Genomic DNA, 22239 nt, shown 5'->3' on the forward strand with positions numbered 1-22239 from the left:
TACAGTACACTATACGTATACAGTTTTTACATTGTTATGGCAAAACAAGAGGAAAATACACCTAAAGTAGATATAGACGTTTAAAACTACACGGAATTAAAAAATAATCAAAAATATGTTTTTAAAAAAAATATAGTAATTTAGATAATCTATATTGTGTCTATTAAATATAAAATAATGTTAAAATATAGGAAAATAAATATATCTACTTTTATTGATAACAGCTATTATATATCAATAATAATGTCTATTGTTTTCTTGGAATAAGAATACATTTAATGTTACGTAAATAATTGATCAATGTAATAAAATTGAATACATCTATACAATTTAAGACGTCATTATAGTAGCCAATACCTATTTGTATTCAATATATTATTGGCTTTTAATGAAATTAGTATATTTTACTACATATAGATAATACACTATAATATAGTCTTAAGTTAATTAAACTATACGTAATCATTTTTAATTCTTAAATTTTGTTTGTTCTAATGAAAATGTAATTAATATTTAAGTTTCAGTAAAAAACTAGTTATTGCCTAGTATAAGTGTACCTATATTAAAATATATATTTTCAACCAAAATTTACACAAATATGATGTGTAACCTAATATAGGTAAAAATATAATAATTTTAGAAAGGGAAGAATAAATTTTAAACAATTGACATTGTACTTAATAGTTTTATTTTTACCGGTTATCCAAGTACCTACATAAGGTGACTATACACAAATAATTGCATTCGGTATAAATATTATGAGTCACGAAATGTTACATTTTTTACAGTAGGCACCGATTATTATACATATTATGGCATCATGTCAGTCGGGGTGTTTACATCTCATATTATAAAATTATTATTCTTATATATGCATGCGTGTTCCTATATAATATATTTATAAAAATTATGACTCACGGATACGCAGAATCCGATCAATAAGATCAGATAAACCGAAGTTGGTTTCATGGCGTCGGCGGAGACTTTAACGAACGGCAATTTTATTTTCGTCCAATATAATTGTTATATGAAATAGATTCTTCTTCTTCTGTATATCGTTCACAAAATAATATTCTGGTCGCAGTATACGCGCGTCTTACGGGTGTATAAACGCATTATTTACGTTGCGTTAAACTGGAAAAATCGAATTATATTTGATTAGAAGAAAAAACACAAGTAATATATCAGGTACGCACTGAATGCGAACGAGTGCCCACGGACCGACGCAGTGAAATACTGAGGACAACAACGAAAAAACGAAACCAACGCGACACGCAACGCGAGTAGGCGAGTTTAGTTTGGTGCGATGTGGTGAACGGTGTGCGGGGTGTAGTAGAACCTTGGAATGAGTAGAGGTGTGGAGGTTGACTGAGCGCATGCGCCACCTTAATGTATACCTATACCATATAATAATGATATAATGCTGAAATGTGTGATTGTTATTTACTTTTTATGAAAATTGTTTATTTTTTTACCCATACATGCGCGTAGGCAATTAAATATATTGTGATCTCTTAAATATGAATAACGAAGAAAAAATAAAAGAAGCTACAATTACTAGTAAATTAAATCTAGGTATAAATCGTATAATAATAGTACCTATACCCGAATATATAGGTACAATCGTACCTATACGATATGTATTATACTATAACACTGATTTTCGGATTCCAATGATATATCATATTATATATTATAATCATAAAACCAAAGGTGTTGATTGGTTGTTTGAGTATAAATCGTATATGAGAAAATCTGTTTACTTAATGAAGTATTTTTAATCTGACATGAAAATCTTAAGAACATTTCGTTACGCATTTAGACTGAAATGAATAATTCTTTTACATGAAATAGTTTAGTTTTGCATATGTAAATTAGAAGAAAACAATTTTTACTCCACAAACACAATATTATAATATAGCAATATATATTTACATATACTCTTTGTTCAATAATTTAACAAATATTTAATAAATTATTATTACTAGAAAATTAATTATGATATGAAAATTGATACATGTAAACAATTACAAAATAATTATAGAATTATAGAATAATATATTATATTGTGTATATATACATAAATATATATATTCTTAAGATACTGTTCAATCAACTCATCCGGTCGCTTATGCATAAGTGAAAGTATTTCCTTGAATGGAAATATTTATAAAACGTAAACAAATACTAATGCGAAAGTGCACAGTAAAATACTATAACACATAATATTTTTTCAAATACAGTACTTTTAATGAATATTATACATATTAATAATATGTAAAAATATAAAAGGATTAAAAACCAAATAATATTTCTTATTCGTGTGACGTAAATATACAATAAAATACTAATATAAATGTTTGAAAAAAATATCCCAGATTATTCATTTTTTTAATTACAATAAAAAATTAATGTATTCTAATTTAAATATTCACGTTTATTCGACATTTTTTATTTAATTTTAAGTAAAAATAAATTCATTATATAAATAAATAATAATATATTAAAATAAATCAAAAATATCATTATAAAATTCATAATAATATAATTATATGTAAATGTTCCTACGAATAATGTTTTTAAATAATAACAAAATAATTAACATCGTTATTTATCGTTTAAATAAGTAATTTCGTCCAAATTTAAACTTAAAAATAATTGGCTTTATTATATAATTATTAGATTTTATGGTTTCTGTATCAACTACTTACAGGGAATTTCGTATTCAAATTTTCAAATCTTAGGTATAAAAAAAAATTGTATACATTTTTAACTACAAAATAATTTTCAAATTTTAGCGATTTTTATGAATTTTATCAAAATTTTAAATTTTAACACTTACAAAAAATGTTGTAACTATAGATTTTCGATATATTTTAATTTTAAAATTTTTCAACTTATGAGGAATTTTGTATTAAATTTTCAAGTAATCAACATTTTTAGAAAAAAAACTAAAATAAAATTTAAAATTTGTATTTCCTATGTATAGTTCAAAAATATTTTAAATATTTTAAAAATTGTATTGTAATTTATTTATAATAATATAAACATTTGGTGAAAAGTTCAAGTATCTACAGATATTCGTTTTTAAGTTATACAAAAAAAACAAAATCGATTTTGTTAAAAATTGGATATTTGTATTATAATCTTTGTTTTAGTTTTTTTATTTTCCCGATCATAACATTTTTTACTTTGAATCTTGCAATGCTGCAAAGTACCAATTAGAATATTAAATCAGATTTGATACCAGAAATCACCCACATTTTTTAATATCGAAACATTTGCATTTTTATTCCCCCGAGTGTTAAAAGTTAAAAAATACAAAATAAACACACATACGAGTATATCACTGAACAATATTAATGTATTTAACGCTCCGCTCAAAATTTAAAAATAAACACTCACCAGTCACCAATTATATATTCATTGTTCTGTTAATAGAATCTAAAAAGTATTAATTTTTGCACATACATAATAATAATATAATAATTTACTTATAATAAATTAAAAATACAAATTTTTAATTAAGGGCTATAGGTTTATTTATTTTAATTACAATAATTAACTAAAATATTAGTTACATTTAAAATTTGACCATTTTTTTTTTATTTTTTCAATTTTCAGTATTTATTTGTTATTAAATTACACTTATTAAAACAATACCAAAAATTGAAAAGTAGTCAAATTAATGAAGTATACAAACTATATATTGAATCATTATACCTACCTATATATATATACGTATATATATAATGTTTTAGAATTTGTGAAATTTGTTCACATTAATTATATTTAATAATAATATAGGTATAGATAATAGTAAATAAATATAGGTACTTTTTAATAATTCATATGTACCAATAATTAAAAAAGAACCCTTGTTACATACAAAGCAACCAATGCGTTCCACACTTTACTTAATAATCTAAAAAAATATACACATAGACAAAATTATATTACGAAAATAGGTCATTAAAATATTTATTATTTTCATTAAAATAAATTGATAATATTCCATAATTGTTTATACTTGCTAATACATAAATATATGCTTCTCATACATATTTAAGTGATTTTATATCAAACTGTAGTTATTTAACACGTAATATTGGTTATCATTGATATTACTGTAAACTTGTACACTTTTTTCAATCATTAAAATATACGACATTCCAGAGCTTATTACATTGTTTAATATAGTTACATCTTCATAAGAGCCACGATTGATGAACATAAATATTGGTATCCAACAACCCGGTGATCTAACCATTCTGTATTTCATAGATGATACAGGTATATTTACTTTATTGTTAAGAATAAGTTTTCTTTCTCGATATCTCGTATTTTTTCGCCCAGATTTCCGGTCGTTTAGTTTATTTTTATTATCAAATTTCACCACTAAAACAGTGTATTTTTTTTAACATTATAATAATAGGTATATTAAGTTTTTTTATAAATATTTATTCTTTAATAGTCCTTACCACTATCCGTGTGAATAAAATTATTCTTGTCATAATCTAGATCGCCGTCTTTACGATATCGTTTACTTTGTATTCTAACCTTGCTATTGGTATTTTGTAAAGATACTGAACTGTCTATTTTATTAGTTTTAGAATAGTTTGACCCATCTTCAAAATCGCTTTTCTTGTATTTTTTTGAGTGGCTTCTATTTATAACTTTGTTTTTTGATTGCTTAGACTGCTTGGACCGCTTAGACTGGTTAGACTGCATAAACTGATTAGAGTCATCCTCTGTGTATCTTTGTGTATCCTCTAAAATTATTAATACCTCGTGTAATTATAATTGATCATAACTCATGATGTTTTAAGTTAATCTTGGTATACATATCTAAATTAATTATTTATTTAAAAAAAAAAATATTGGTACTGGTGTATATGCCTATTGAAAAGATTAGCGTATTTTTAACTATTTCTTGGGGATTATCCTAATAAAATGTTAAAAATCTACTACCGTACCTAACCTATATTTGTATAGTATTCGAGTACTTGCATTTAAATTAATTTTTTGATCAAATATTAATTTTTATTCTTAAATACAAAATAATTTTTTTTATTTTAACGTTATATTTCAATAACCAATATTTTTGTATTTTACCAGTTTAAATTTAATAATAAGCCAATGAAAAAATAATTAAAATATTTATCTACCTAGCAGAAGTTTAACTAATAAAGTAATAATTATTATATTAAGTGACATCTGAAATTATCGAACCAATTAAAGTATGTATATGTATTAACTATTTAGTTTAATTATTTTTAAGTAGGTTTAAGTAAAATATATTTGTGATTAACATACAAATATTTCAATATAATAGTTTTTTTAATACTTTAGAAAAAATTATATTATATTTAAATACTTTTGAAAGAAAGTATTCAAATAGGTACATATTTAAAATACATACAAATTAGGTACACCAAGTATTTAAATATGTATTCTGAATATTAATTTTTACTAATTATTTTAATAGATAATTTACAAATATTTTGTACTTAGGTACCTATACCTATCCACAATTTGAACAATTTTTTTTTTTTAATTGTATTAAAGATAGTGATGTAAGCAATAATACCATTAATAACTCCAATATCCGAATGAATATAATTATTCTTGTCAAAATCTTGATCGTTACTACTACTTCTGATGCTGACTCTATTGCTAATTTCTGAAGATGCTGAATTGTACATTTTATTATTCCTAGAATAGTTTGACCCAACTTTAGATTGGTCTTTTTTGTATTTTTTTGAGCGTGTTATGTCATTAACTTTATTTTGTGACTGTTGAGAGTAAATACTTGCGTCGTCTAAAATTATAAATAATATATGGTGAAATAATAATTGGTCGTGATTTGATTTAAATGAATCTTGGTATCTAAATAATTTAATTATTAAAATTTTGGAAAAATTGTTGATGTCATTTTCCACTTAAAATATGATTGTTCAAAATTTCAAATAACTGTTAATTAATCATCAAAACTTCAAGTTTCTTATCTTATGTTTTATAGGTATAATTTATATTATGTACTATATAGTATTAGTAGTATTACATAATATAAATATTGAGATATGACTTTAAAGTCACCCATAATGATAAGAAAAAAAAATCCAAATTTGCAGAAAGTCTATTTATTTATTGATTGAAGTTCATTATACCTCAAGTCAGAAATAGCCTCATCCTTATTTGCAATTTTATATCATCTAGAAATACATATTATGTATATCACAAATTCACAACAATTATAATTCAGAAGAACAATTTCTAGAATTGTTTCTGGTTTGTTATGATTTCACTTTCAAAACAGCGCGTAAAATCATGGAAAAATATTTTAAAAATTGATTTATTATATTGTGTTCTCAAATTCGAAAAATCATCTTATTTGGTTTTGTTTTATTTTTTTAAATTAAAAGCGCATTATTTTTTTCCAGACTAGCATTGAACATGAGTTGTTTGTCAAACCAGCAAGGGAATTTATGTAGGTATAATATAATTACTCGTATTATTAGTAGTAGTAGTATTTATAGATTATAAATATTATTTAAATTTACAATAAATATTATATAATATTTTATATACCTATTGTTATTCATTAATAATTCCTCATATTTTTCAGTAATTATAGGTACCTGAAAATGAGTTATCCGATATTTTTGAAAAATTCGATGACTGCAGCGAATCTGTAATTAATGATAACGATTTTAAAGAGTGCCGGGATACTGAAGACAGAGAAACGTATTTGTTGCTTTCCAATTGTTCGCCTATAAAACCGTCAATAATTTAACATTAATTGGTAAAAATTAATAGTTAAATCATACTATTTATTTTAGAATTTTCAGTAGAAATAAGGTATGTAGAAGATATATTTGATGTTTTTGATTTTTCATCAGTTATGTTGTTATTTAATTCATTTAGAATATTAATTATATAATCTTTGCTCATTTGTAATTTACAATTATTTTCATTATTATGTTGATTTTTACAACTTTCTGAACAAAGCAGAGCAAAATAACAACTTGAACAAGCTTCCATCTCCTTTGATTGATGCTGCAAGCATTCATAACAGACCTGACTTTCTTCCTGTAAAAATATTTGCAAAAATAGAAAATGTTTTTATATTAAAAATTTAAAATCTACTTTAGTGAGAATAATTGGATTATGAGTTGTTGAGTTTATATGTTGTAAACACAATGTGTATGTTTCATTTTTCATTTTATCTTTTATATTCTAAATAATTAATTATAGTTTACATTTAATCTATATATAGGTATAAGTACAAACAAATTTATTATTTTTACAGTTCTAAACTTAAATAATTTCGACATCTTCACAATTTTCGCTCGATGCGTTAAGATTGCATTACCAAAATTTAGCCAAAATAACATTGCCATTTTCTCATCAACTGATAATGATGGTGTGGTTATATTTTTTCTATAATCATTTCTAAAAATTATTAATATGAGTATTAATATATTAAAAATATTTTTTATATTTTACAATATTAACAAATATGGTTATTATTATATATTATCCTACATGACATATCTATATGACAATTGACAGTGTATCTTTATTCTACGTTTAATTTTTGGTTTCTAATGTTCTTGTACGATTATTCCTAATATAGGTACCAGCCTATAGATTCTATAGTATAGAGTAGGTATGTACTTACATTAGTGCAACAGAAGCTCTTTTCGAATAAATTATATCTAAAATTTTTCTTCCAGAATCCCTTAATTTTTTCTTTATTTCGATGATATTTGAATAGCGTAATGGGTGTGTTTCTTCGTTCAGCCTAATAAATTAAATTTTTAAATTAACTGCAATTTTATTTTTAAACAACATGTAGAATACTTTTCTGATTCTAATAAATTGGAATAATATTCACAAATATTGCCTCTGAATTTCATATTGAAAATTTTAATAATCTTTAAAGGATTTGAATTTGATTTTAACAACAAATCCAACAATTTATTTAGTTTTGTATTCGATAAGTTGAAATTATACAATGGATTAAGTAATAATGACAATAGAGTCCCAAAACCAGAAATGACTTTGTTTACAACTGATCTATTTTTTTCCAAAAACGTTTTTGTCAAATGTAACTTTCCTGTAAACATAGCTAAAACAATGGGTTCAAAACCACAATAAGTATGACTTTTGTCCGTAACGTTGTAAAGCATAGAAGCTAGTTCATTTTCTGATTTCTCGTCGACAGTTAATTCTCCATCTAATTCGTGTATATTTTCTTTTAAGCAAAAAATGTCCAAAGGTGTCATAAACGCATTATTTTCATTTGCTATTTTACTCCAGGGTAATTTATATCGAAAAATACTAAACATAGGCTAAAAACATATCGAATTATGGTACTATAAGCTTTAAAGTATCTATACACTTAATTAATATAATGTAATAAGTATATAATAGTAATTACTAATGCTTTTAAATTTGGATTGACACAATGCGTTATTAACACTTTAATACACTGGACAACGCTATAGTTTGTGGGCATCATAACAGCCATGTGTAATAAATTTAATTTATAGTTCTACAATATAAAATTATAGTTATACAATATACATAGGTACCATGTACATGATACACAGAGTATTCGAGTTCAACAAATAAATACCTCATTAGATAAGGTATAAGTTGGAGATCCTCCAGCTTCGAACACGGCTTTTAAAATGTTTGAATTTATAGTCAATAAAGCTAAATGAATTGATATTTTTGGAACGGCGCAAGTTGTTGCTTTAGCACCCATGTTAATCAAAAGTAGTATTGTGTTTTCCACCAAGTCTAATAATATTTGTCTAAAATGTTCATAGATATACATATTATATATTATGACCAATATTTATCTATATGCTTATTATATCGATAACGATAAACAATTTAATATATATAAAGGTAAGATATTAACACTTGTAAATATCATAATTTACTTTTTTGTAGCTGTTTGAATTGTTGTTGAATTCATCTCGTCAACATCATCATCATCATCGTTTTCTGTAAGCTATTATTCAATTTTATATAATTTATAGCCATGTAGGTAAAGAGCTGAAAGGTTTTTTTTTCATTTTTGAATTTGTCTTATAGATTTTTACAAGGTTTGAAGCTTGTTTACTTTTGTTTATCACGCACCTATTTATTTTTATTAAAAAAAACCTAATTTAACCTATAATACACCTATAATCTATATAATAGCCAATAGGTAGTAAATATTATGAACTATAACTGCAATATCTATAACACATACATGTAATATTATGTTCAACATGCGGGTACATTTTTTTTCAGTATACCGTATACCTGCTACTTAGGTACTAGCTAGGTACCAACATTACTGCATAATACGATATGTATGTATGTATGTGCGTATATGTATATTTAGTTTGGTATATTATGAATTATGATGTCGCATATAGGTAATTGTCATCTTTTTACACTTTATAAAATTATCATATGTAGACATATATAGATAATATTATAGCTATATATACCTACCTATTATAATTGATAAAGTTAAGGTACTTGTAGACTATTTAAGATGAAAGAATAATGGTTTATATATTAAACATCTTATAGTTTATAATCGTACACTATATACGGTGAAATAAAATAAATCATTGCTAATAATTATTAATTGATTATACCCTAATAGCACCACGGTCCAGGAGTCCGGGAGGTTTATATTCCGGAAGAATTAAATTTATTTCTTATGATCCAGTTTTGTCCTATATTAGGAGCTCACAGTACCCATTGGAATCCATAAGAGCTCCGAATAAGTAATAAAATATGTACTCGTTATATGGACCAGTTTTATTTCGCATTAAAAGGTTTGAAAGTACGGTATTAATCATATACAATTTTTTAATTGATTTCTACGGTTAGATAATAGGTATTAGTGGTATTAAAACAATATAATTTACCTTCATATTTTTTAAATTTTCTGGCTGAAAGAAATTTATTCTCTGTATGTTATTTAATATTATATGTTGATCCTCTAAAACAAAATATGATCAGTATAAATAGTATCATTTTATTATAACTATACAAAAATTACTGTATATATTGTATAATACCTACAGCAGTAATGTACCTTCGATATATAAATATATTATGAAACGTAATATAATATTTAAGTATGAAGTAGATACTAAATGTCTAAATACCATTGTAGTATTGTACTTATAAGTATGTAGATTGTAGGTATAACATTAAATTTAAATTTAAAACTATTGGTAAACGGAAAATTGTGTTATTGTGTTTTGAACAAAAGAAATGAAATAGGCGGAATATTGGTACTATAAAATATTTTATTTTCAGTGGTTCAAAAAATTAAATTAAAATAAATATATGTTCACAATTAATAGTAATAAGATAGTAAAAAAATATGTCGAAAATTAAATTAAATATATGTTCATAATAGTAATATGATAGTCAAAAAATGTGTCCAAAATTAAATAATTCATAATAATTCAAAATTAAATATAAATTCACAATAGTTCACAATAATTCACAATAGTTCATAATAGTTCAAAATTAAATATAAATTCACAATAGTTTCCATATGGTATTTAAAAAAATGTCCATTGTAATTTCTTTATTTACGTAACTGGTAATAGTTTCATGAAGTTTTATATTGAAGTAAAGCATATTTTTTATTTTTTTTTCGAGATGTTAAATTATTAGGTTGTTCATGCCTAAATGTACTTATCTAATGTGTAGATGCTTTAAGATTGTTTTTCCATAGTTTAAGAAACCCTGGTTTTTAAAGACCGTACCAATATTCCACGATCAAAACATGAAAACAACCGTACCAATTTTCCGACAATTAACTACTTAGGTACTTTAGGTACTTACAAGATTAACAGTTTTATTAATTATAGACTACGGCATAATGTACCGTGTGATTAGAACCTATAATGAATCAATTGATAGAACTTACCTTTTATAATATTAAATTTTAAACTGACGTGAGGTATACAATATTCAGTCCAATGTTTTATATTATTTAATAAACATATGTATCGCATAATAGTTAGGTTTAAAGGAGTAAATCCATCATCGTTGTAGCATTCCAAGTCAGCGCCAAGATTAATTAAGCATTTAATAACTTCATGTTGGTCATTAGCCTTAAAAATATAGGTATGTAGATAAGTATAAAGTTATCAATAGAAATATTTAAATTAAAAATATTACAGATGAAATCATGAGACGAGTATTTCCTCGAGAATCGGCTACGTCCAAGTCAACATCATAATTTTGAATAATATGTAGTATGTTTTCAGGGTTTAGATCTAGTTTAGTCAAAAACATTACAGCTTCTAACTCATGATTACGTGAGGGCATGAACCTATCCCGATTCCCACTCCAAACATCGTCAATATTGTACAGTAAGATCTTCTAAAATTAGGTAGGTATATAATAATAGGAACACAGAATTCATTTCCTTTTTTACCTTTCATTTATTGTTTATTGTTGAAATCTTAAAATAGGTATACTTACTTCACCAAATTGCTGTTGATAAGCATGTGCTAATATCATTTTGTCTAAGGTGTTATTATTGTATGCCAACATTTTTGAAAATGTATAGTCGTTACATACTATTTCATGATGATCACTTTCATTTTCTTTTTCGTTTGATTCTAAAATATGTTTGGATTGAATATTTTCGTTTGTATTACTAATAATGGACCACGAATTATTATTTAAAATTTCACATTGTTTGTCAATGTTTATACTACAGTTCGATAAAAACTCGTTATTGGACTGTAATGCTTCTTTGTTATTTTCTATGTGCATAATAAAAAATATACAAATTTAGTAATCTAATGAAATATAGATAGTTGGGCTATCATCTGTAACATCTGTTTCAGTTTTATCTTAAAGCAAAATTCAGAATTATTTAAATAAAAAACAATTCTTTTTAGATTTTATAATTAAAATAAATATCTACCTGCCATTGGTCTTAATTTAAATTTCTAATTAGATAAATATAAGTACCTACTATTTACTAATAAGTAGTTCTTTTGTATCAAATCGACTAAATCATAGCCACATATGAATCGATTGTCTTTTTTCATCTGTATATTATTCTCTGATAATATGGCTTTAAAAGTAAATTCTGTATCAAATTTTATTGAATCAAAAAATAAGCTGCTAAAATGTCGGGTATATGCAGGATACGAATAATTAGTATTAAGATATTTTTCGTTGTTATCACGTATATTGATAATTGAAAAAGGTAGCTAGAATATGAATTAAATATTTAGGTAATAACTTAGATTTTTTTTAAATATAACATTATAAATAGGTAGGTAGTTAATTTTTACTTACTCGGGTAAGATCAATGAGGTGTCTGAATTGAAGTAATTTTATTTTTGAAGAAACATTTGGTAAAATATATGATGGAACTGAGTGTGTTGTCAAATTATAAGTTAAACGAAAAATGTGAGTCCCTATCCAAAAACCCACTTCTTGGAACTGATCAGGATACGTCATCACACCGGGTCCAAAACGCATATTATCTTTAAACAGTCCCTATAATTAATCTTGAATAGATTACTTAAGTTTTTAATAGTTATTTATTAAATACTTCAAAAATCAAACCGTTTCCATAAACCATACGACCATAACCATGTATCTGATTTACATAAAAATACCCTTCATATATTTGCTTTTCATTTTCTTGTACCCACATTATTAAACCTAGGCCATGATAACAACCTCTTACAATGGAACCTTTATAAATTTGAGTCAACTAAAAAAAATATTTAATTCTTATAAAATTAAATTACTTAAACAGTTTAGGCAAAATTACATGGTATTGTTCTTACTTTTTCATGTTTAATGACATGAACTGTGTCATGATAAGTATTCTTTAACCTAAATGAATCAAATGTAGGAGTAAAAATAGATTTTTCTTTTTTGTCCATTACATAAAATTAAGAAGTATAGAAAACAAATACTTTATTTTTATAAATAATAATGAAATAAATATGTTCAAACATAATTTAATAGACTTTAGTTGCTATTGATATAAAATTAATATTTACAATAAGTATAAATAAATATAAAAATTAAAAAAATAATTTTTTCAAATAATGACAACAGCATAAGTCTATAATTCTTCTCTCCGTTTATCTATTTTGTCTTCTAGTATTTGATGTAACTTTTGCACGTTTCTACTCTCTTTTTTAATTTTTTTTTCAATATCATTATGTTCATTTCCAGCTGCTAGATCCACATTAAAATGTCGAAGTTTTAATAATCGTCGCTCATACTCTTTTAATTCATCCTAAAAGTTTTTAATATAAATAATTTGATCAACATGAAATTTAAAATAATTATTTCTTACATGCAGAATTTGCAGTTCATCTTTGCTAAAATTTGTTTGTTGAGCTTTAATCCAGATTTCTTGTACTTTAGGTTCCACAAATTCTTCACTATTAGGACCAGTAAGTGATAGTCGATGAAGACGATCAAAACTATCTTTTATATCATGTATTCGATTTCTAAATAATACAAGAAGAAAATAATAAAATACACAGATACAATTTTTAGATACTGACAGGGCCAAATATGACGGGTTATGGATGTGGGGATGTGCAAGAATATCTGGAATACTTCAAGAATTGATACCTTTCTTTCATGAGACAGACTAGTATAGTGTTTAAATTGATATCATTTTCTAGTAAATTACCTCTAAGTATAAACTTAAATGTTTATAGTAGACATTTTTACTAGTAAACTTGATACAGTATACCATTAAACATCAAAAGGGTAGTTTATAGTTTTTATTATTATTTTCTGTGTTATATGTTATTAGCTTATACTTAGATATTGGGTAAGACACATTGTATTTTTTTCTTTCTTAATTTATATGTAGATATTTGTTTACTGTAAGTTTCTTTGCTTATGACTGAAGTCGGTAAAACCTTGAGATTCATGTAATGAATTGAAATCATCTTTTAATCCTTTTTTAGAAATCGCTAAAAATATAGTATATATTTTAATAAAAATGATTTGTAATTGGTTTATAAATATTTACCTATAGGTATATCATTTTGCATGTGTTCAATTTCATTTGTTAATGAATAAAATTCATCAATTTTTTTTTGGTGGCTTAAAAATTCATCTTTTAGTGCAATTAGCTCAATATCTAAAAATCAATGTGAAAAAATTGAAAAACTATATTATTTTTATATTTTCTGTAAAATTTAATAATTAATAATATTACTTGTAAAACCAGATTGTTTGGCTTGGTCCCATAGTTGATTTAATCGTTTATCATGCAATAAATATTTATCAACAACTTTTGATGAATCTCCAGAAACATGATCTTGTGTTTCAAAATTTGTTTGATTAATTTGAGGTTCAGTCTCATCAAAATGATAGCTCAACTTATATCTATCCAATATACCTTTAAAATATAGAGTAATAATCAAATCAAATTATAATTTATACATTTTTACAATAATAATGATCTACAGAAAATATAAAATAAAATACTTCAAATTATATAAGAACTTAGCTTCAAATTCACTGACCCACTAAATTATTTGGGTAGTTCAATCAATAAAAATCTAAGTTTACAGAATATTTGTCTAAAAATATATTATTTTTGAAATAATTATAATTTTTAATTTTTTAATACTCAATTTAGTTATTTTTTTGCTACCTTAAATTTAATTTATTTTTCTTTTGTTATCACATAAAAATACTTTTCTTGCAAGCTTAATTGAGCAGAAATAATGTTTAAAATAACGCGCCATTAGATAGTAATACAAAAATATTTTTAATAGTATATTTGTTAATCAAGTTCTGAATCCTGATTAATAGATTCAAGTCTCTAAAGTACTATGAAACCTCAAAGAAACTTAAAACATAAATGATATTTTAAGAATTGAGACCCAGACAAACTTAGTTTGAGAAAAGTTACAACACAACAAACATGTTACTTTACCTAAAAACTTTTTTCGGACAATAGATTCCATTTGCCCATCCTTATCTAAGTTTTTGGTTTTGTACATCTTTAGTTCCCGTTCGTCTTCATCGTGAATTCGCAACTCTGATAACAATGATCTCAGTTCTGGTTCTGAACATCTCTATAAATTACAAACATATTAATTAGATTTAAAAATACATCGAAATAATAGTCATCATTAAAAGTTACCTGTTTAGCTTTGCTCCAAACTAAATTTAATTTATTAATTTTGAATGGTTTATTAAGGTGTCGAACATTAAATTCTGGTTCATTGTTTAAGGATATTTTTTTTTTCAAAGTTTCATTTTCGTTTGAACGAGAATATGCACTTACATAATAACACAGTAATAAAACAATTAAGATTATACTTTTTCTCATGGTTCCAGTTATACAAAATGAATTAAATGAAATAATTAATCAGTATTAAAGTCACTAATATAGTAAACTCATGAATATAATAATGGCTAAAAAATAATAAAAATATATCGTATTAAAATTGTGCCAAATCTATCGGTTAGGTACAGATCAACATTTTAAATTATTATTATTTATTCAAAATTCAAATAAAAATATTTAGTATTACTTATTATGATTTATCAAAAAATCATTTTATATTCATAATTCATGGCCAAAGAGCAGTAAATTTACTCACCAACTTGTGGATACGAATTAATAATTACACCGATTTGACGTAGTGGGGATTACCGTAATAAAAAAAAATTGTTGATAACACGGTTGATAAACATTAAACAATTTTTAACATGAAATTTAATTTGGAAAGTATAACGAAATGCAATTACTCTATTTATTATTGGTATTTGATTATTAAAGTTTTCTGTTCAGATTACAATTTAATTTAAGTTTATGTTATTTTGTGATTATTGTTTAATTATGTGGTGTCAGTTTTGCAAATGCTTTATCGCTAAGAAATATGTAAAACGTACTAAGATTACTTTCAAAATTAATTCAAAAACCGAATTTTAATATTTAAAAACGCTCAAGGTTAAATTCTATTTGTGTTAAAATGACATTTAATTATATTATAATATCATGATGTTTGAGGATAGCTTAATATGGCTTGTGTCTGGTGGACTATTGTTTACTACCGTTATTCTGATTGTTGCTTGTATTTGCGGATGTCACAAGTCAATACCAAAGTGAGTCATATTTTATAGTTATAATTATTGAACTTAATTTACCTATTATAAACTGTGTTTTATTTATATTTAAAACAGTATAGTAGTAGATACTTGTTACATATTTTATATAGTACTACTTATACAGAATAATTCAATATGCATGCTCACCTTCAATTTAATCAAATTTTGATTTTTAGAATTTTTAAGTTTTTACTGGAAAACCGTACTTTCAAATACTATTGCAGGTTGCATGAAAAATTGATTAGTCTAATGGTTTAATAAAATTGAATGGACCAATTATGGGTCATTAAGTCATATTAAAGGAACGAATAGCTCAATATTGATCCATTAAATGTTTAGTGATTGTTCATGCAACCCAAAATTAGATTTTCATCTATTTAAATATATAGGAGTATTCTAAAGCATTACCAACTTGTCGTAACACATATCGTAGTTTCACTACTCCTGCTCTTGGCGAACAATATGACCTCAGATAATAAAATCGATTTGTTATATAAATCATGTGTAAAACATGGTCGACCACCACAAAAGATAAGAAAAAATTGTTTTGTTATGAAAGAGAAGTTCTTAGCAGATAACAATATAACATTAAGAAATCCTACAAATTAATCAAAAATTTGGTATATATGCTTTCCTTATTAGCATTTGATTTAAGTAAGCTAGCAAAATTTAACAGCGTTTTAATAAAAAGTGTGATAGAAAATTAGAATGAAAAGATACTTTAGAATTTCTCTAGACAGCGTTGGTCAAATAGAATCAATGAAGATTTCATTAAATGCAATCAGAAAATAATAATAGAAGATAGAATGGATAAAGACAGATGGAGAAATGCGGAGAAAAATGTATAAGAGATAAAAAAAGTTCTTCAAGGGCTGTTAAAGGTTGAGAAGAAGAAAGAAAGTAATCTATTAACAGCTCAGAAATTAAAAAAAATATCTGCACATTGAGTACTTACTAGATATTATTTATTTTATATTTTTGTAAAACCTTTTATAAGGACTATTAAATTTTATAAGTAACAGTAACAACTCATTTAGATCTTGGTTTAGATACACCAGAAATTTCAAAGTCATCTGCATAAGCGGATGTCAAATGCACTGTTTATTTTCTCTCTGGTACATACTCAAAATAGACATAACAGATTTATACAGAATTATTTTTTTTTTATGTTTTTGAGTAATCTTGGAGTAAAATTACCCATTACAAAAATAATAGAGAATAATATTTTTGAGAGTATAATATATTGATTTGTCTAAATATTGTTTCCAAACAATATAATTTAAATTTACAACATTTTTTTTTTTTTATTTTGAAAGTTGAATACAAAATCAAATAACAATAAAATATAAAACAGATATATCATTCAGAGCAGAGCAAGAAAGCATGGGCCAGGGTGCAATTCTAAGGGGGGCTTAAATTTAAATAGTAGTTAGGTATAAGTTTTTCATTAGTAGGTATGTAATAATTTTTAATGTAATATTAAAAAAATCTATATTTATATTAACAACTATCTACAGTAGAGTCTCGTTTTATTTTTATTGTATAATAATTATTTATGTTAAGGCTGTTAGAGCACAAAATTTGAAATATTGACAATTCATTTGCATGAATATTTTAATACAATAATATTTATATACTATACGTATAATTGAGATGTGTGGTAATATTATCGTAAAATAGGTAAGCATGTATGTATATATAATATAACCGTCTATACGAAATGTACATGGCTTTTCAAATACATATTACTCATTGGGGAAGGGGGCACAAATGCAGTGATTCGCCAAGGGCGCCACCAAACCTTAATACGGTCTTGATATCATTCCCTCAAAAATCATAAAAAAAACTATTTTAGGTGAAAGCATTTTTTCTATGTTGCATGTGGGTCAGAGAGAAAACAAATATTGCGCTGAATTCCTCTTAACAATTTATTGTAAAAAAGTTTGTTGGTTCTCATTTGAAAAAAAGAAGTTTGTATTACCACAGGACCTTCTTTAAATGATTTAAAAAAATCAAAAAATGTATTTAAAAAAAATATGGTCATTATGTATGGTTAAAAATAACGAATCAAAATTTGAATAAATTCATTATTAATGGGTAAAATAAGACTGAGCATGCTTGATGAATCATTCTATCCAACTGAATAAGTATAAGTCTTATTTATATGCATACAAAACTGTGTTCATATAGTATACACTATACAGTATACACATTATTTTATTTTAATATAGTTACAACAAAGTATTATAAAAATATTAAAAATATTTTAAAGTTGCCTGTTTAATTTTAATTATATGTTACACATCAGATATTTTATTTTAAATAAATATTTGCTATATTTTATACCTAAGGTGAGCGTTGTGGAATGGTACAGATATCTCACAAATTGTTGGTCTATTAGTATACTCAACTAAACTTTAAATACTTATAAGTTATAGCTTATAAAATATTGTATGAATTTCAATTTTTACGTAACGAAATATTCCAAAAAATTTTATATTTCAGATTATAAAATTTAAAATGTATATTGTCATTCAAAAAAGTATAAACTTAAAAAACTATAACAATAAAATTACTAAAAATATAATATATATTTTTTTAATGTTGTTTTATTCAACTAGAAATTATGAAAAAAAATTATTTTCATAAATATTGATAGATTTCGAAATAATGAGTGTTATTTGATGAAAGAATCGCCCAGTATAGTTATAAATGTTATAATTAAAAAAAAAAAAACTCATAATATCTAGCTAGGTTTACCTATAATCTGTTTAACAAAAGAATATATCTAAAGACATCCTGCGTTCAAGATCAATTCCACTTTCAGATTTTGATCAGATTATAGCATGGTCTTTTGATGGACAGAATATAGATCTGATTACATTATAAATATGCATTGCTAAGCTAACATTTTAAACTGTATTGATATCAGAAATATTCATTTTGTAAAATAATTATTTAATAATATAATTTTTCTAGTGAAAAAAAAATTAAAAATAATGCTCGCGCTTATGATATTTAACTTAAAATTATTGCTATTGTTTGCTAACAGCACTATTTTTAGTCTATTAGAAGTTGAAACTTGAAAGTAATGCAATTAAATTATCTTGTTATTTTATTTTGGAATGTACATTTTTGTCTGTTTGCTTGTATCACAATAGAAATGAATTACTTGGTCTTGCTGGCATGGTAAAAATTACCAATCCTGATGTTGGACCAGAACCAGTGAACAGGAATTTATCAACTAGTCCATCCCCAACAAATAGTACCAAAAGGTTTTTATATTAGGAATTATATTTATAATTCAATTTGTACTTAATTTATTTTTAATTTATTTTTCAACAGAAGTTCAGCTGGTGCAACTTTATCTTCAGCCACTAGAAGTCTTCCTGATTTACCTGTTGAAACGCCTAGGGGTTCAGATGCTGTTGCCACTGCTGTTTGGTATGGTGGCGATACAAATTCCGAACTGTATGCTACAGTTGAAGAAAATAAAAATGGCATCAAAGGGGACTCATCAAAATATGTCAATAACACAATGTCCCCTTCTAGTGGCACTACAGCTTCCAAAAGTGAATGTGTTTATGCCTGTGTAAACAAGGAAAACCCATATGACAAATTACAACAGGAACATCCATATGCTAAAGTTGGTGTGCATAATACAAGTAATCAGTATCCTGGTTCCCAAAGGTAATTAATATTTGTTTATTTATAAGCCCACATTATACTTCAAAAGTGTAAATTATTTTAAAAATTAACATTATAGATCAGAAAAAGCCAGTAGTTTGACTGGGTCAATAGAATTGGATGTAATTGACAGGGCTCCTGATCAAGATATAGCAGCAGCTAGTGTGATTGCAGGTGATGAAGCTGCTAGTATTAACATTCCTTATATGACTCCACCAGTAGGGCCTATAGAACATCCATTAAATGTGCAACCAAGGCAGGGACATTACAGTGGCGATTCACATGATTCTAGTAGTAAGAATACTAATAAAATAATTGTTTAAATATTTTTTTTTTAACATTATAACCAAATTTCAGAAGGATACACAAGTATCAGTGTTCGCGAACCATTATCAAGGATCATGTCCAGTGCTAGAAATGGCGGTATACCATCAGATCCTCATTATGCTTTTGTTTCAGATGATTCTGGTATGTGATATGGCTTTATTTAAATATCTTATAATAAAAACATATTTTTAATTTATACAGATGAAATGTATGCAGCTATTATTGATCCAAGCAATAATGTATATACTAGTGGAAGTGAAACATATGCTCAGATACCTAGTGCAAATAATATGCCAGTTGCTTTAACAGGTCAAGCATATAAAGCTTCTACATCGCACATTAATGGACCTGAACAAACACATTCCAGACAGGGTAATTGTTTTAATAATTTATAAACATATATTCATAGTATATATAATATAGAAATGTGATATATCAATTTTATTCATAGACTCTTCATCAAGCGCTGTGAGTTCCAATTCGCCTAAGCCTGAAAAACGACCGGCCAATTCACCTCTACCTAAACCTCCAGAATACTTGGACGAAATGTATGCTAAAGTTATGAAGAAACGTAATGACTCACCTGAACAAACATCTCCGATTGTACCTTCTCTGTATGATGAAGGTATTTATGATAGATTGGTTGAACCTAAAAAGACGTCAGATGTTGATCCTAATTACGAAGAGTTACGACCTACTAGTCATGGTTATGCTCGGATAAAAAAAATTGACAAACCATCTGAACCAGACTATGCAAGCTTGACTAGGACAATGACCGTTGAATATGTTGAAAATGATCCAAATTATGAAAGTTTAAAAGTAGACTTAAACGAAATTAATCACAATTCGATTTATTCAGAAGTGAATAAAAGATAGCTTTTAGACAAATAGCATTTCGTTTCATGAGTAAATCTAGTTAGTGAGTTTTTTATTTCTTTTTCAATTTTTCTTTTGTTAATTTTGTACCTGACAAATATATGTGGTATATTTTGTTTAAATAACATTTATTTACCAAGTTAAGTACCATTATTTTTAAAATTTATAATAACATTTATCATTTATTTAAACGTGTGTTCACTATTGTCGATGGACAAAAACAACGGCTCAAACTTTTTTAATTGACATAATATGGGAATTATGATTATCAAAATTGTAATAGTGTTATACTGTAACCAAGTAACCCACCTAAAAACTATTTGATACATATATTTTTACTTCCATTATGGTTTTAAGGATAATATAAACTTATATCTTTCCATTTTAATCTCTAGTTTGTACACTATATAGGATAATTTATGTTTTGCTATTTAAAAATAAAGTAATGTAGTTTCTATAGTTATTATTATCATATTCAGTATATAAATAATATTTTAGAACTTAATTAGTGCATCTTTAATCATTAGTAAAATAATCTATTGTTATGACTTAAAAAGCACAGACGTTTTAACCAAACTTTGCTATAATATCAAATTAGGTTATTCAACCACAGACTGAAGTATTATTATTATTATTTTTCATTAATATTTTTACACATGATCTACTTAACAACGTATATGTTAATATACTATATTATATGATATATATATATATATATATTTTAATTTTTAGCTTAGATTTTATATGTTAAAACTGGATGTATTAAAATTTCACCAATGAAATAATTATGTATCGTACTATTAGTGCATCATTTTAAAATGTATCTTTTTTTTTTTTACACGAGCATACTATTTGTTAGTTTATAAGATAGTGGTATTTATATTTTTATAATATATTCAGCTCTTACCAAACACATTGGTAAAAAATGTGAGTGCGGCGCCGTCCTTTTTACAATTTTTATTCCCAAACTGCTAAAGTGTTGTATCCCTATTGACCTCTGTACTGTACAACTGTGTGTACAGACTACGGACAACACGAGTACTCAAGTGTTGATGATTCAGACAAGATATGAGAGAATCATTTTTTTTTGGTTTGGAACATAATTGTATCATATTATACACAAAATAAATAATTTTGTTATTATTATTTTATACATTCTAAAATCAATATTTTATTTTATGTATA

The 22239-nt window shown here is 25.0% G+C and overlaps 4 protein-coding genes across 7 annotated transcripts in view; 1 reads left to right on the forward strand and 3 right to left on the reverse strand.

Annotated features, from left to right (window-relative positions):
- The window catches only part of LOC132929785 (uncharacterized), a 30206-nt gene extending 28939 nt beyond the window's left edge, over positions 1 to 1267 (reverse strand). Inside the window, exon 1 of the mRNA XM_060995346.1 lies at positions 919 to 1267. Coding sequence (XP_060851329.1) covers positions 919 to 969 — 51 coding nt within the window. The 5' untranslated portion in view covers positions 970 to 1267. The remainder of the gene's footprint in view (positions 1 to 918) is intronic.
- Positions 1268 to 3886: 2619 nt separating this feature from the next.
- LOC132930952 (putative uncharacterized protein DDB_G0286901) lies at positions 3887 to 11875 on the reverse strand. 3 transcript variants are annotated; one of them, XM_060997076.1, is made up of 10 exons: positions 11524 to 11875; positions 11218 to 11421; positions 10964 to 11150; positions 8645 to 10018; positions 7685 to 7807; positions 6831 to 7092; positions 6642 to 6773; positions 5591 to 5821; positions 4482 to 4772; positions 3887 to 4398 (listed from the first exon to the last, which is right to left on the reverse strand). In XM_060997076.1, exons 4-10 carry the CDS (start codon positions 8846 to 8848, stop codon positions 4076 to 4078), a joined length of 1566 nt encoding a protein of 521 aa, XP_060853059.1. In that variant the 5' UTR covers positions 8849 to 10018; positions 10964 to 11150; positions 11218 to 11421; positions 11524 to 11875; the 3' UTR covers positions 3887 to 4075. The 3 variants fall into 3 exon arrangements, with proteins under 3 accessions (XP_060853059.1, XP_060853058.1, XP_060853060.1); XM_060997075.1 differs by having other exon boundaries at positions 11218 to 11875; XM_060997077.1 differs by lacking the exon at positions 5591 to 5821 and having other exon boundaries at positions 11218 to 11875.
- A 1095-nt stretch (positions 11876 to 12970) lies between these two features.
- On the reverse strand, positions 12971 to 15635 carry LOC132928701 (uncharacterized). Its single transcript, XM_060993549.1, has 7 exons — positions 15194 to 15635; positions 14984 to 15125; positions 14258 to 14440; positions 14069 to 14179; positions 13919 to 14009; positions 13376 to 13532; positions 12971 to 13315 (listed from the first exon to the last, which is right to left on the reverse strand). Exons 1-7 carry the CDS (start codon positions 15380 to 15382, stop codon positions 13139 to 13141), a joined length of 1050 nt encoding a protein of 349 aa, XP_060849532.1. The 5' UTR covers positions 15383 to 15635; the 3' UTR covers positions 12971 to 13138.
- A 116-nt stretch (positions 15636 to 15751) lies between these two features.
- Positions 15752 to 22200, forward strand: LOC132928699 (uncharacterized). Of its 2 annotated transcripts, XM_060993547.1 has the most exons (7): positions 15754 to 16161; positions 19326 to 19439; positions 19510 to 19854; positions 19931 to 20145; positions 20209 to 20319; positions 20380 to 20550; positions 20630 to 22200. In XM_060993547.1, the coding sequence occupies exons 1-7, from the start codon at positions 16055 to 16057 to the stop codon at positions 21052 to 21054; spliced, it is 1488 nt and encodes a 495-aa protein (XP_060849530.1). In that variant the 5' UTR covers positions 15754 to 16054; the 3' UTR covers positions 21055 to 22200. The 2 variants fall into 2 exon arrangements, with proteins under 2 accessions (XP_060849531.1, XP_060849530.1); XM_060993548.1 differs by lacking the exon at positions 19326 to 19439 and having other exon boundaries at positions 15752 to 16161.
- Positions 22201 to 22239: the final 39 nt, after the last annotated feature.

This window comes from Rhopalosiphum padi, chromosome 4 (assembly GCF_020882245.1).
Source record: "Rhopalosiphum padi isolate XX-2018 chromosome 4, ASM2088224v1, whole genome shotgun sequence".
In the NCBI taxonomy this organism is placed as follows: Eukaryota; Metazoa; Arthropoda; class Insecta; order Hemiptera; family Aphididae; genus Rhopalosiphum; species Rhopalosiphum padi.